Below are 16,118 nucleotides of genomic sequence, written 5' to 3' on the forward strand. Positions count from 1 at the left end.
CATTTTTTTTTTGCAAGCTTTTGTATTCACTGCTTTTTCTTGCTTCAAGAATCATTTTTTTATGATTTTTCAGATTATCAAATAATATTTCTCCTTTTTCATCATTCTTTCAAGAACCAACATATTTAACATTCATAAACATCAAATTCAAAAGACATATGCACTGTTCAAGCATTCATTCAGAAAACAAAAAGCATTGCCACCACATGTAAATAATTAGAATTTTTCTTATTAAAAACTCGAAAAATATTGCCCCCTTATTCTAAAGAAAATCTGCTATTTTATTCATGTTTAATGATGATGAGAAAAATAAATTATAGCTTAATTGGAGATAAAATCAAAATATAGATACTAATTACTACTACTCATATAACTTCTAAGGTAAAACTCAAATAAGAATAATTATCACAGAAGTAAGGCTAAGATTAGAACTCAACAATCTTGAATTTGGGAGGTGGATGCCTCTTTAGTCTGTGGAGTGCTTGGCACTTCAAGAGATAGTTTCTGACGCTTTAATTCCTTCAGTTCACACCCTTGCTCTTCTTGTTCTCTAAGCAGTTTGCAGAGCATGCTGTTTTGATTTTGCTATTCTTCCTTCAGTTGATCCACAGCTTCTGCAACTTGGTGACAGATGCTTCTAGGCGCTCCCAGTATTCAATTTGAGGGATTTCCGGGAGGGACTCCTCTACTTTTCTCTTGATGGGGTCGTCCTGCACTTGTTGTCCTTCCATAGAATTTTTGGTGATTGGTTGCTCAACTGAGATATACTTATCTACTCCCATCTTTATCCCAGCATCTTTACATAACAGAAAAACTAAGCTTGGATAGGCCAATTTGGCATCTTTGGAGTTATTGTTTGCAATTTTGTAAAGCTCACAAGCAATCAACTGATGAACTTCCACTTCTTTTTCCAGCATAATGCAATGAATCATCACTGCTCTTCTGATGGTGACTTTAGAGCGGTTGCTAGTGGGCAGAATAGAGCGCCCAATGAAGTCCAGCCAGCCTCTGGCGACTGGTTTGAGATCTCCTCTTTTGAGTTGGTTCGGGGCACCCTTTGTGTTGGTTGTCCACTTGGCTCCAGGGAGGCATATGTCCTCTAGGATTTTATCCAAGCCTAGTTTTGATTTCATCATTCTCCTATTGAAGGAGTCAGGGTCATCTTGCAGTTGAGGCAGCTTGAAGATCTCCCTTATTTTGTCAAGGTGAGTGTGAACAATCTTCCCTCTGACCAGAGTTCTATAGTCATAGAATGCGGTTCCAGCTATTCTCTGCCTGTCCGTCTGCCACAGATTAGCGTAGAATTCCTGAACCATGTTTCTTTTCACTTTTGTTTCAGGATTAGCTAAGACTTCCCAGCTCCTGTTTTGGATTTGCTCTTGGATCTCCGGATATTCATTTTCTTTCAGATTGAATTTAACTTCCGGGATCACTGACCTTAGACTCATTATTTTGTAAAAATGGTCTGAATGTTCTTTGGTTATGAACTTCCCTTGATTCCAAAGTGGTTTTGGAATATTCTCTTTTTGCCTCTTAAGTCGGTTTGTTTTTCCTTAGGAGCCATGATCTTAGTGGGTATTGGTTTAGTGATCACGGATAAACACACCAAACTTAGAGGTTTACTTGTCCTCAAGCAAAAGAAAGGAAAGGAGAGGGAAAGAGGGAGAGCCAAGCGCAACTTGTGGAGGAGAGGGGGAGAGGCCGAACCAAAATTTAAGGGGAAGGGGGGTGGGTTTCGAAAATTATTTGAAAAAGATATGATAGAAAAAGTGATTTGGAAAGGATAAGTATGATAGGAAAAGATGTGATTTAAAATTGAAAAGATATGAAAGATATTTGAAAAAGATAAGTCTGGATTTAAAAAAAGATGATGTGAAGATTTGAAAAAAATATTGATGAGTTGAAAAGATTTTAGAAGGAAAAGAGATAGATTTGTTTTGAAAAGGATTTGAAAATAATTTGAGGAGGATTAAGAAAAAGGGTTTATGAATTAAGATACATTTGATATCTTTTGAAAAAGGATTTGAAAAATTAGGATTTGTAACATGTTTGTGCAAGAAATCATGAATTGAAACATAAAAAATGGAAAAAAAATTTGAATTGAAAACGACATTGCCTACTCCCCATAATCCTGGCGTTAAACGCCCAACTGCTGCATGTTTTGGGCGTTTAACGCCTAGTTGGTGCTTGTTTTGGGCGTTTAACGCCCAGCTGTTTCTTCTAGCTGGCGTTAAACGCCAGAAACCCCTTCGTCACTGGGCGTTTTTCTGAACGCCCAGGATGCTGTAAATCTGGCGTTAAACGCCCAGAAGCTGCTTCTTTCTGGCGTTTAACACCCAGAAGGCTATCTTTATTGGCGTTAAATGCCCAGTGGATGCTCCTTTTGGGGTTTAATGCCCAATTGTGCCTCTTACGGGCGTTTTCTTGCCAGTGAGCTCCTTTTTCTTGTTTTGTGCTCTGAATTCTTCTGTAACCCTGTGAACTTATGCAATTGGTTCTTTACCTTGTTAGTATTAAGCTCATATATTTTAAAAAATAAATAAAATGAAGAATAAAATAAAATAAAATAACAGAAAAAGTTATGCTAATGGCTGGGTTGCCTCCCAGAAAGTGCTTCTTTATTGTCTTTAGCTGGACCTTGCTGAGCTTTTAATCTAGCCTCAGCCTTGAGCACTCTTGCTCAACATTGCCTTCAAGATAATGCTTGATTCTCTGTCCATTAAAAATGAACTTCTTATCAGAATCAATGTCTTGAAGCTCCACATAACCATATGGTGATACACTTGTAATCACATATAGTCCCCTCCACCAGGATTTCAGTTTCCCGGGGAATAGCCTAAGCCTAGAGTTAAACAACAGAACCTTTTGTCCTGGTTCAAAGACTCTAGATGACAGCTTTCTGTCATGCCACCTTTTTTATTTCTCTTTATAAAGCTTGGCATTTTCGAAAGCAGTGAATCTGAATTCCTCTAGCTCATTCAGCTGGAGCAATCTTTTTTCTCCAGCTAATTTGGCATCAAAGTTTAGGAATCTGGTTGCCCAGTAGGCCTTATGTTCCAGTTCCACGGGCAGATGACAGGCCTTACCATACACAAGTTGGTATGGAGAGGTCCCTATAGGAGTCTTGAATGCTGTTCTGTAAGCCCACAGAGCATCATCCAAGCTTCTTGCCCAATCCTTTCTACGGGTACTTACAGTCTGTTCCAGGATTCTTTTTAGTTCTCTGTTAGAAACTTCAGCTTGACCATTTGTCTGTGGATGATATGGAGTCGCCACCTTGTGGCGAATCCCATACCGGACCATGGCAGAGTAAAGCTGTTTGTTGCAGAAGTGAGTGCCCCCATCACTGATTAGTACTCTAGAGACACCAAACCTGCTGAAGATATGTTTTTGGAGGAACTTCAGCACTGTTTTAGTATCATTGGTGAGTGTGGCAACGGCCTCTACCCATTTTGATACATAGTCGACTGCCATCAGAATATAAGTGTTTGAGTATGATGGTGGGAAAGGTCCCATGAAGTCAATTCCCCATACATCAAACAACTCAATCTCCAAGATTCCCTGTTGCGGCATGGCGTAACCATGAGGCAGATTACCAGCTCTTTGGCAACTGTCACAGTTACGTACAAACTCTCGGGAATCCCTATAGAGTGTAGGCCAGTAGAAGCCACATTGGATGACCTTGGTGGCTGTTCGCTCACCTCCGAAATGGCCTCCATATTATGATCCATGGCAATGCCATAAGATCCTCTGTGCTTCTTCTCTAGGCACACACCTACGGATTATTCCGTCTGCACATCTCTTAAAGAGATAGGGTTCATCCCACAAGTAGTACGTTGCATCAGTAATTAATTTTTTCTTTTGTTGCCTGCTGTACTCCTTAGGTATGAACCTTACAGATTTATAGTTTGCAATGTCTGCAAACCATGGTGTTTCCTGAATGGCAAACAAATGCTCATCCGGAAAGGTCTCAGAGATCTCAATAGAGGGGGGAAACTCCCCTTCTGTTGGTTCTATCCGGGACAGATGATCAGCCGCTTGGTTCTCTGTCCCTTTTCTGTCTCTTATTTCTATATCAAACTCTTGCAGAAGCAACACCCATCTTATGAGCATGGGTTTTGAATCCTGCTTTGTGAGGAGATATTTAAGAGCAGTATGGTCAGTGTATACAATCACTTTTGATCCTACTAAGTATGATCTAAACTTGTCAATGGCATAAACCACTGCAAGCAATTCTTTTTCTGTGGTTGTGTAATTTTTCTGGGCATCATTTAAAACACAGCTAGCATAATAAATGGCATGTAGAAGCTTGTCATGCCTCTGCCCCAGTACTGCACCAATGGCGTGGTCACTGGCATCACACATTAGTTCAAATGGTAAAGTCCAGTCTGGTGCAAAAATAACTGGTGCTATGACCAGCTTAGCTTTCAGAGTCTCAAACGCCTACAGACACTCTGTGTTAAACACAAATGGCATGTCAGCAGCTAGCAGATTGCTCAGGGGTTTTGCAATTTTTGAAAAATCCTTTATAAACCTCCTGTAGAATCATGCATGCCCCAGAAAGCTTCTGATTGCCTTAACATTAGCAGGTGGTGATAATTTTTCAATTACTTCCACTTTAGCTTGATCCACCTCTATTCCCTTGTTTGAAATTTTATGCCCAAGGACAATTCCTTCAGTCACCATAAAGTGACATTTTTCCCAGTTTAAAACTAGGTTGGTCTCTTGGCATCTTTTCAGAACAAGTGCTAAATGGTTAAGGCAGGAGCTGAATGAGTCTCCAAATACTGAAAAGTCATCCATGAAGACTTCCAGAAACTTCTCAACCATATCAGAGAAGATAGAAAGCATGCACCTCTGAAAGGTTGCAGGTGCATTACACAGACCAAAAGGCATTCTTCTGTAAGCAAATACACCAGAAGGACATGTAAATGCTGTTTTCTCTTGGTCCTGAGGATCTACTGCAATTTGGTTGTAACCTGAATAGCCATCCAAAAAGCAGTAATATTCATGACCTGCTAGTCTCTCTAGCATCTGGTCTATGAATGGTAAAGGAAAATGATCCTTTCTGGTGGCTGTGTTGAGCCTTCTGTAGTCAATACACATGCGCCACTCTGTAATTGTTCTTGTAGGAACCAGTTCATTTTTTTCATTATGAACCACTGTCATACCTCCCTTCTTGGGAACAACTTGAACAGGGCTCACCCAGGGGCTATCAGAAATAGGATAAATAATCCCAGCCTCCAGTAATTTGGTGACCTCTTTCTGCATCACTTCCTTCATGGCTGGATTTAGCCGCCTCTGTGGTTGAACCACTGGCTTAGCATCATCCTCCAATAGGATTTTGTGCATGCATCTAGCTGGGCTTATGCCCTTAAGGTCACTTATGGACCACCCAAGAGCTGTCTTGTGTGTCCTTAGCACTTGAATTAGTGCTTCCTCTTCCAGTGCATTTAAAGCAGAGCTTATGATCACTGGAAAAGTGTCACCTTCTCCCAGAAATGCATATTTCAGGATGGTGGTAATGGCTTGAGCTCGGGTTTAGGAGGTTTCTCCTCTTCATGAGGAGGTCTCAGAGGCTCTTTCAATTCCTCTGAACCCTCCAAATCAGGCTGAACATCTTTAAAGATGTCTTCTAGCTCTGATTCGAGACTCTCAGCCATGTTGACCTCCTCTACCAAAGAGTCAATGAGATCAACTTTCATGCAGTCTTTTGGTGTGTCTGGATGCTGCATGGCCTTGACAGCATTCAACTTAAACTCATCCTCATTGACTCTCAGAGTTATTTCCCCCTTTTGGACATCAATGAGAGTTCGTCCAGTTGCTAGGAAAGGTCTTCCTAGAATGAGAGTAGCACTCTTGTGCTCCTCCATTTCCAGCACTACAAAGTCAGTGGGAAAGGAGAATAGCCCAACCCTGACAATCATGTCCTCAATCATGCCTGATGGGTATTTAATGGAGCCATCAGCAAGTTGGAGACATATCCGGGTTGGTTTAACTTCTTCAGTTAAACCAAGCTTTCTGATAGTGGATGTAGGTATTAGGTTGATGCTTGCCCCAAGATCACATAAAGCTGTCTTGGTGCAATTACCCTCTAATATGCATGGTATCAGAAAGCTCTCGGGATCTTTAAGCTTTTCTGGAAAGCTTTTCAGAATGACTGCACTGCATTCTTCAGTGAGGAGAACTCTTTCAGTTTCTCTCCAATCCTTCTTATGACTCAAGATCTCTTTCATGAACTTGGCATAGGAAGGTATTTGCTCAAGTGCCTCTGCAAACGGAATCTTTATTTCAAGAGTCCTGAGATAATCTGTAAAGCGAGCAAATTGCTTATCCTGCTCCTATTGGCGGAGCTTTTGAGAACAAGGTATCTTGGCTTTATATTCCTCGACCTTAGTTGCTGCAGGTTTATTTCCTACAGAGGTGGTTTGAGAAGCCTTTTTAGAGGGGTTGTTATCAGCACTTGTGTATGTTTGATCCCTCACTGGGATTTGAATGCCAGGGTTAGAAGCTGGATTGGCATTGGACGCCAACTCCTTACTTGTTCCTGGCGTTTGAATGCCAGAACTGAGCTTCCATTGGGCGTTTGACGCCAACTCCTTGCTTGTTTCTGGCGTTTCAATGCCAGAGTTATTCCTCTCTGGGCTCTTACTGTCCTCAGAGGAATTTTGAATAGCAGTTTGTTCATTTCTTGGCTTCCTGCTACCTTGAAGTAAGGTATTTAATATTTTTCCACTTCTTAATTGAACTGCTTGGCACTCTTCTGTTATTTGTTTTGATAACTGTTATTCTGTTTGCTTCAACTGTACCTCCATATTATATTAGCCATTCTTGTGTCTTGTAGTATCTCCTTGAATTCGGCCAGCTATTTTGTTAGAAGGTCTAATTGCTGATTGAATTCAGTAATTTGTTCTGCAGGACTAAGTTCAGCAGTTACTGTTTTAGCCTCTTCTTTCATAGAAGATTCACTATTTAGGTACAGATGCTGATTTCTGGCAACTGTATCAATAAGCTCTTGAGCCTCTTCAATTGTCTTTCTCATGTGTATAGATCCACCAGCTGAGTGATCTAGAGAAATTTGAGCTTTCTCTGTAAGCCCATAATAGAAGATGTCTAACTGCACCCATTCTGAAAACATTTCAGAGGGGCATTTTCTTAGCATCTCTCTGTATTTCTCCCAGGCATCATAAAGAGATTCATTATCTCCTTGTTTAAAGTCTTGGATGTCCAGCCTTAGCTGTGTCATCCGTTTTGGAGGGAAGTATTGATTCAGAAATTTTTCTGACAGCTGTTTCCATGTCCTTATGCTAGCCTTAGGTTGGTTATTTAACCACCTCTTAGCTTGGTCTTTTACAGCAAATGGAAACAGTAATAATCTGTAGACATCCTGATCTACTTCCTTATCATGTACTGTGTCAGCAATCTGTAAAAACTGTGCCAGAAACTCTGTAGGTTCTTCCTGTGGAAGACCGGAATACTGGCAACTTTGCTGCACCATGATAATGAGGTGAGGATTCAACTCAAAGCTACTGACTCCAATGGAGGGTATACAGATACTATTCCCATATGAAGCAGTAGTGGGGTTAGCATATGACCCCAGGGTCCTTCTGGACTGTTCATTTTCACTTAGGTCCATGATGGAGAAAAGGGAATTGATATGAATAGCAAATAGAATATATTTTTATTATTAAATTTTTTTTTGAATGAAGGGAACGAATAAATAAATAGTAAAAGAAAAGAGAATAAAATAGTTTGAAATTAAATATAGAATTCGAAAATTAAGAACAAAAAATTTAAGACTAAAATAATTACTTAATGAAGAAGATTTAAAAGTTTTTGGATATGATTTTTGAAAAAGATTTTAAATTTTGAAATAAAAATCTGAATTTTAAAAATGATTTTCGAAAATTCACCTTAAAATAGAGAGAAGAGACATTTTTGAATTTAATGAGGAAAGAGAAAAACAATAAAATGGCACAAGACTTAAAATATTTAGATCTACTGCTCCTTATTTTCGAAAATTTTGGAGGGAAAACACCAAGGAACACCAAACTTAAAAATTTTAAGATCAAGACTCAAGGAAAACTTAAGAACACCTTGAAGACTCACAAGAACAACAAGAACATGAAGAAAGAACACCAAACTTAAAATTTTAGAAAATCACAATAAAATTTTCGAAAACTAAAGAAAAGTGAACAAGAAAATACCAAACTTAAAGTTTGGCACAAGATTTAATCAAAGAAAAATTATTTTTGAAAAAGTTTTTGAAAGGAGATAGCCAATTACCAAGAACATAAGCACAACGCTCTAGCCAATTGAGCTATAAATTTAAAGTGTTTTAACAAAGGTATTTAATATATAAAAATGTTTTATTTTTTTTTAAAAAAATTGGATACTAATAATTCGAAAATGCACAAGAAAAACAAGAAAAATCACAAAACAAGAAAAACTAAAGATCACAAGGAAAATAAATAAGAACAACTTGAAGATTACGAAAGAACAATGAACAAAAATTCGAAAATTTAAAAGAAATTAAAAACATGCAATTGACACCAAACTTAAAATATGAAACTAAACTCAAACAGAAAAACTCAATTATTAGCTTATAAAAATTATAGAAGACTCTAAACCAAAAAGAAAAATTTTTCCTAATCTAAGCAACAAAATAAACCGTCAGTTGTCCAAACTCGAACAATCACCGGCAACGGCGCCAAAAACTTGGTGCACGAAATTGTGAATCACACTTTTCACAACTCCGCACAACTAACCAGCAAGTGCACTGGGTCGTCCAAGTAATACCTCACGTGAGTAAGGATCGAATCTCACGGAGATTGTTGGTTTGAAGCAATCTATGGTTATCTTGTAACTCTTAGTCAGGATATCAATTATATTTATCAGTTTGAATTGTAAAAAATAAAAGAGCATGAAATAAATACTTGTTCTGCAGTAATGGAGAATATGTTGGAGTTTTGGAGATGCTTTGTCGTCTGAATCTCTGCTTTCCCCATGTTTTCTTCTTCACGCACGCAAGGTTCCTCCTATGGCAAGTTGTATGTTGGTGGATCACCGTTGTCAATGGCTACCATCCATCCTCTCAGTGAAAATGGTCCAGGTGCGCTGTCACCGCACGGCTAATCATCTGTCGGTTCTCACTCATGCTGGAATAGGATCCATTGGTCCTTTTGCGTCTGTCACTACGCCCAACCCTTGTGAGTTTGAAGCTCGTCACAGTCATTCAATTCTTCAATCCTACTCGGAATACCACAGACAAGGTTTAGACTTTTCGGATTCTCAAGAATGCTGCCAATAGATTCTAGCTTATACCACGAAGATTCTGATTAAGGAATCTAAGAGATATTCATTCAATCGAAGGTAGAACGGAGGTGGTTGTCAGGCATGCGTTCATAGGTTGAGGATGATGATGAGTGTCACGAATCATCACATCCATCATATTGAAGTGCGAATGAACATCTTAGATAGAAACAAGCGTGTTTGAATGGAAAACAGAAATAATTGCATTAATTCATCGAGACACAGCAGAGCTCCTCACCCCCAACAATGGAGTTTAGAGACTCATGCCGTCAAAGAGTACAAAGTTCAGATCTAAAATGTCATGAGATCCAAAATAATCCTCTAAAAGTTGTTTAAATAGTAAGCTAGTAACCTAGGTTTACAGAAAATGAATAAACTAAGATAGATGGTGCAGAAATCCACTTCTGGGGCCCACTTGATGTGTGCTGGGGCTGAGACTTAAGCTTTACACGTGCTTAGGATGTTTCTGGAGTTAAACGCCAGGTTGTAACCTGTTTTGGGCGTTCAACTCCAACTTGTAACCTGTTTCTGGCATTTAACGCCAGACTGCAACATAGAACTGACGTTGAACGCCAGTTTACGTCGTCTATCCTTAAGCAAAGTATAGACTATTATATATTTCTGGAAAGCCCTGGATGTCTACTTTCCAACGCAATTGGGAGCGTGCCAATTGGACTTCTGTAGCTCTAGAAAATCCATTCCGAGTGCAGAGAGGTCAGAATCCAACAGCATCAGCAGTCCTTTTTCAGCCTGAATAAGATTTTTGCTCAGCTCCCTCAATTTCAGCCAGAAAATACCTGAAATTACAGAAAAACACACAAACTCATAGTAAATTCCAGAAAAATGAATTTTGCCTAGAAACTAATGAAAATATACTAAAAACTAACTAAAACATACTAAAAACTACATGAAATTAACCCCAAAAAACGTATAAAATATATGCTCATCAGACGCCTTTAGGCCACCCTTTTTTAAAAACCCGTGACCATAGCTTGTTTCAAAAACTGTGACCATAGCTTTTTTTTTGTCACGGTAAAAAACCGTGACCATAGAGGGTCTATGGTCACAGTTTTTTACCGTGACCAAAAAACCGTGACTATAGACCCAAAATGTTGTAGTGACATATCGAAAGAATAAGTATATGTGTCCACTGGTTGTGTTTTTTGGAGTCAATCACCATAACCAAACCATCGTGTTTGCTACTGCGCTAGTGGCAAATGAGAATGAGCAGACTTACACCTAGTTACTTCAACAATTCCTGGACACTATGAAGGGTAAAGCACCTGGATGTGTCATAACAGATGGACATGGAGTGATGAGAAAGGCAATCAAAATGGTGTTTCCTGGCACTTATCATTGTTTGTGTGCGTGGCACCTTCTAAGGAATGCTACTTCTAACCTAAACAACCCCACCTTTACTTCTGAATTTAAAAAATGCATGTTGTTCGATTATAAGGTTTTCGAGTTTGAAGATCATTGACATTATATGGTTAATGCACTCGTTCTATTGAATAATCAATGAGTTTCTGACCTTTATTCCAGGAGAAATATCTTGGTAACTGCACATATACTTGGCCACTTCTTTGGGGGTTTTCGTACAATGTCTAGATGCGAAGGGTTGCACTCAATTCTTGGTAAATTTATCCACACTCGGCATAATTTGAGGAACTTTTTTGAACAGTTTATGCGCTACATATCCCAAAGGAGGTTTGGAAAAGCACACTCTGATCTGCTATCTGTGGTTGGGGATGTAGTGTTATAGAGTCCGTTGCATGATCTGGAGATGTCAGCTTCCAACAAGCTCACAAAAGAGATTTTCTTCTTATGCAGTCCGATGCTTTTTCGGACTTGTACACTGAAGGTACAGACACATACTTCGAGCCAAACTTGTGATATATACACTTTGTCATGGTCAGTTAATGCTCGTAAGGAGTGACAAGTGGGTCGCTATTGTGACAGTAATATTTTCAAGTGCTCGTGCTTGCGGATGGAGTCTCTTGGTATACTGACGTGGCGGAAATTGGCCGATTAAGAAATTAATAATAGAAATACGTTGCAAGTACAGTTCTTAACCAGCAAAAATCCGCTTATCAATTTAGGAGAGTTATCACAGATTTAAGAATAAAATACTGGGAGTATGAATCCCAGGTCGTCTCCCAACGAGTTGACAAAAGAGTGTAGCTTATTGGTTAGAGGTTTTCCCAGAAATTTTGAGTTTGAGAAACAGAAAAGTAAATAATTGTAAAATTAAGCAACGGAAATTAACGAGAGAATTTATATAATTCAATTAAAAGCCTTGACTGGGAGAAGATTAATTGGAATTTCTATCCTTGTTGAATTTTTCCAAGTGTAATAATAAAAGGTTGTTACTCTACTTGGTCATCCCTTAATTAATAAGGAAAAGTCAAGTAACTAACTAACCAACTATATCTAGGTCCTAATCCTCTCCTAAGGAAGGATTAGAGTTAGAGGTTAGAGTTGTCAGTCATCAACTACCAATTAGGATTAACACTTGAGTATTCCAACTCAAGGTTCTCCTTTTAATCAACTCCCAATCAAGTTAGGAAACTACTCCATTAACATGAATATAAACTTCACAGAATTGAAAAGGGAATAAAAGGAAGACATGATAAACAATAATTAAAAATCAATTAAAAATAAAAATGGTTCCTTGCATTAATAAATCCCAAAATGCAACATACTTATCCAAACAGGATTAATGGGCAGTAAAGAGTAAAGGAATAAGAAAACAAACTAGAATAATGAAACTTCAACGGAGGTGATGATTCTTCTCAGTATCCAAAAGCAAAAGCATGAAACTCTAAAACTATGAATGTAAAGAACCCTAGAGGAAGGAGTAGAATTCTCTCCAAGATTCAAAAACTAAGCTAAAACTATGCGTAATGAGAATGTGTGTTGAGTCTCTGCTATTCCCTGGCTCTAGTCTGTGTTTCTAGAACAAAAACTGGGTCCAAACTCGGCCCGAAATCGCCCCCAGCATTTTCTGTGATTTCTGCAGATCGCGCATGTCACGCGTACGCGTCAGTCACGCGTACGCGTCGCTGGTCATTTTTGCGTGTCACGCATATGCGTCAGGTACGCGCACGCGTCGCTGTGCAAAACTTCAATTCGCGCGCACGCGTGAACCATGCGTGCGCATCGCTTCTCGCTGGTTGTCCCCTTTATTTCTTGTGCTCCTTTCATTTTTGCGAGCTTCCTCTCCATCCTCTAAGTCATTCCTGCCCTGTAAAGCCTGAAAATACTGAACACACGGATCACGACATCGAATGGTACGAAAGGACATTAAAAATACACAAATTAAAGGCTTAGGAAGCAAGTTTTCAATCATAGAGCATAATTAGGAAGGAATTGTAAAATCATGCAAATAGTATGAATAAGTGAGCAAAGAGTTGATAAAAACCACTCAAATTAGCACAAGATAAACCACAAAATAGTGGTTTATCATATACCATGTGATCATATTGTAGCAGTGCTCATACATGTGCAGTTGAGTGATACACCAGGCAGTCTTGTTCTTGATCATTGGTCGAAGAATGCTCACTCCAAAGTAAGGGAATTTGTGGAGAAATCTCTGTTTTGCTGGGATTCAACGATCACGTTGGATGCTGAATGATCTTTGTAGGGAAATGTGTGTTCTGCCATGTGGAGATGAAGCTTAATTTGTTGACATGATGGATAAAGTTCGTTGTGAGATATCGCAGCTGAAAGAAAAAAAAAGGTTGTGGTGATCTAGGAGATCGGAATGAAGTTCGGAAAGCATCAACATTAGAGGGGTGCGTGAGGGATCCACAAATGGCTTGGTGTCCAAAGTGGCAAAGAAAGGACGCAAACCACACATTGGTGAAGGGTGTCAAGAGGTGCAGTCTTTGTCACCATATAGGCCATAATCGATTATCTTGCTAGTTAAACCCTAATAGCCGAAGGAATACACAAGAAGGTGCATCATATTTTGGTACTGAGGGTGAGGACGAGACTGGAACGATCGGTGACTCATCCGAGGAGGTAACAATGTTAACAAATTCTTTTACACGTTAGTTTCGTTGAATGTTTAGTTCATTTATGATTGTTAGTGCATGGCTAATGGAATGTATTATTTTAGATGGCGTGGAACGGTGCGATAGAGTTTGGATTGGCTGAGGACTATGACTCAGAGGGAGAGATATCATATCCATACTTCAACTGAATCCGCTTACATTTCATTTGAGTGGAAGGATAATATGGTGGGTCGTATAAAGAGTTGTCATAGTATTTATCAAACCTTATGCAGTAGGTGTTCGAGAAATTTAGTTTCTCACAATATCATGCTTTATGCTCTATATTTGAAATAAAAAATGTATGTGTAGAAAACTCTGTTATGGAGTGTTAACTTTGGAAATTCGTCATCATCATGCAACATTATGACTTTCATAATTTATGCCTTATATTGAATTTGGAAATTTACCATGACTATGCATGCTACTGTATGAGACTCTAGTATGCAATATTGAATTTGGAAACTCAAAATCATCAAGACGCAATATGAGGTAATAAAGGAAGTACTTCTAAAACATCAAAATCATGCATTATACTCTATATTTGAAATAAAAGATATATGTGTAGGAGACTCTGTTATGGAGTGTTAACCATGGAAATTTATCATCATGCAGTATTATGACTTTCATAATTTATGCCTTATATTGAATTTGGAAATTCATCATGATCATGCATGCTACTGTATGAGACTCTAGTATGCAATATGAGATAATAAAAAAAGTACTTCAAAAACACCAAAAAACATCATACAGTGTGCCATTTACAAGTAACTAACTGCCATGTGCAAGTTATAAAACATTGTTCCAATGTGACAAAAAAAAGATTGTGAAACAACACCATGCAATCCAAAAAACATCATCAACATCTGTATCATTCTAAGGTTAGTTACTCATAATCAACAAACTGAACCAAGAGCACCACCTCCGGGTTAGTCCTCGATATCTCAAAAACAGCCAATTGATCATCGTTGATGTTGCACAGCTTCACGAATTCCCCCCAGCCTCCTGTGATGGTGCCATAGTTGCCTCTTCGGTTGCCCCCATATCGGCTGTAGGCCGCTCGAACAGAGATATCCCCTGCACGCAGAGTGACCATGACATTGTCACCAACGTCGTGGCCAAAGTGTGGTACATTTGGCTGGCAAAATATGACAACGAGAAGTAGTTAGATAATGTGGACCAATACGACAATGGTCATGAGTTCAATTATAATAAATCGGCCATTAGTCATATCATTATCATCAATTGTCATGCAATCCAGTGATTATCTACTATACCATGCAATTCAACAACAAAATAAAGGCATTACAGAGATCAAACATTGCGCGCTAATCACCAACATAAAACACAGACATGCACAATGCCTACTCGACATAACCTAACAATTACAACATAACCACCAACATAGAAACAACACAGATAATGTGGACCAATATTGCCAATGTAACAGGTGTATATAGTCGAAAGGGAAGGAGATACAAACATTACTAGCACTAGACTTACCAGAAAGTGGACACGTAATAGCCTTCTTGTGATGTGCATTACAAAGAATGGGTGATCAGAGCGAAATGTCTGTGCCACCTCAGATGCAGCCGCGCTCCTAGGAATATTGATACAACCCGTTCGAGGCTGATGCAGTGGAAGAGTGTTTGGAAGAGTGTTTGGAACCTGGGGGGTTCCTCTGTTGCTAGATTCACCTCCAGACGGAACGTAAGACCTCTCCACTCCAGGTGATTCAAAGATACGCACATCAAAGTCATCGAGGCCCTTGTGCTTCAACAGCAGAAAGTCATTGGGACGAAGCTTGTAGTCACGATAAAACCTTTCCCACCCCCCTTCGAGCGTGATCTCACCCAAGACGTTCGAGCTACATCCAATCTTGTATATTCTCTGCACCCCGTCGGAGACTGTTAGGTACACATGTTTGCTAGATTTCGGGAGGAGATCATTTGGGAAGGGTATGTGCTGCATAAATGGGTATATTAACAAAGAGCATAACAGATAGTATTACAAGTGGCCATGTGAACTATTGGCAAATAAGGAAAATGATAAGGAAAAGAGATATCAACTATAGTAAAATAAAGATGAGATAATACCAAATGAGGATGGAGCAACGTACCAGTGGTCGCGATGGTTCTCCAGCCGGTTTGATAATTCGGACAACATCGTTGTTCCTCCCAATATGCCCTAGTCCATGAGGAGGTCTTCTCCTAGCTTCGTCCATGAGTTCTTTTTTCCAAAGGTACGAAGGTAAACAATGAGAGGATAGATGGAAATTGGGAAAGTGAGAAGAACAGTAACAAAAAGGGTAGTGTGTAGGTCGGATTTGATTGGTGAATCCTATCTAATAAATGCAGTCAGACTTCTAAATCCTCTCTATAGGTTTATATGTTATCACTCTTCTAGTCTTCTTCTACACAATAAAACATTTCATTCCTGATACAATAATGATTTATTTATTTTTTACGAATTTCTTTATTAAAACGTATTTTTTCTTTATTAAAACGGTTAAACCATTTTGTAAATAAAACAAGTGGCCTACCATATACTGTGGGCGTAAAGGGCTTTTAATTAAGTTGTAATTGTTGGGATTAACAACCCATGACCCAGAAATAATTCAGTCCCAATACAATGTAGAAAATTATTAACATTAATTCTACTCCGAGAACTAGTGTTTTACGTTATTATCCTAATTTTGTCCAAAATACTGTTGTTTCGTTTAGTTTTATGTTATATACATGAGCCGTATTAGTT

At 38.9% G+C, this 16,118-nt stretch overlaps 1 protein-coding gene across 1 annotated transcript; it reads right to left on the reverse strand.

Annotated features, from left to right (window-relative positions):
- Positions 1 to 14,250: 14,250 nt before the first annotated feature.
- Positions 14,251 to 15,588, reverse strand: LOC148573306 (uncharacterized). The gene is made up of 3 exons (XM_088505725.1): positions 15,484 to 15,588; positions 14,868 to 15,329; positions 14,251 to 14,502 (listed from the first exon to the last, which is right to left on the reverse strand). The coding sequence occupies exons 1-3, from the start codon at positions 15,586 to 15,588 to the stop codon at positions 14,251 to 14,253; spliced, it is 819 nt and encodes a 272-aa protein (XP_088361851.1).
- Between the last annotated feature and the right edge of the window lie 530 nt (positions 15,589 to 16,118).

Source organism: Arachis ipaensis, chromosome B2, assembly GCF_059453495.1.
Source record: "Arachis ipaensis isolate K30076 ecotype BB chromosome B2, ASM5945349v1, whole genome shotgun sequence".
Taxonomy (NCBI): domain Eukaryota; kingdom Viridiplantae; phylum Streptophyta; class Magnoliopsida; order Fabales; family Fabaceae; genus Arachis; species Arachis ipaensis.

Coding starts and splice junctions, on each gene's coding strand:
- LOC148573306 (XM_088505725.1), bottom strand. CDS start 15,588: ATGGACGAAGCTAGGAGAAGACCTCCTCATGGACTAGGGCATATTGGG. Junction 15,330..15,483: donor GAGAACCATCGCGACCACTG/GTACGTTGCTCC, acceptor CCATTTATGCAG/CACATACCCTTCCCAAATGA. Junction 14,503..14,867: donor TATTACGTGTCCACTTTCTG/GTAAGTCTAGTG, acceptor ATATTTTGCCAG/CCAAATGTACCACACTTTGG.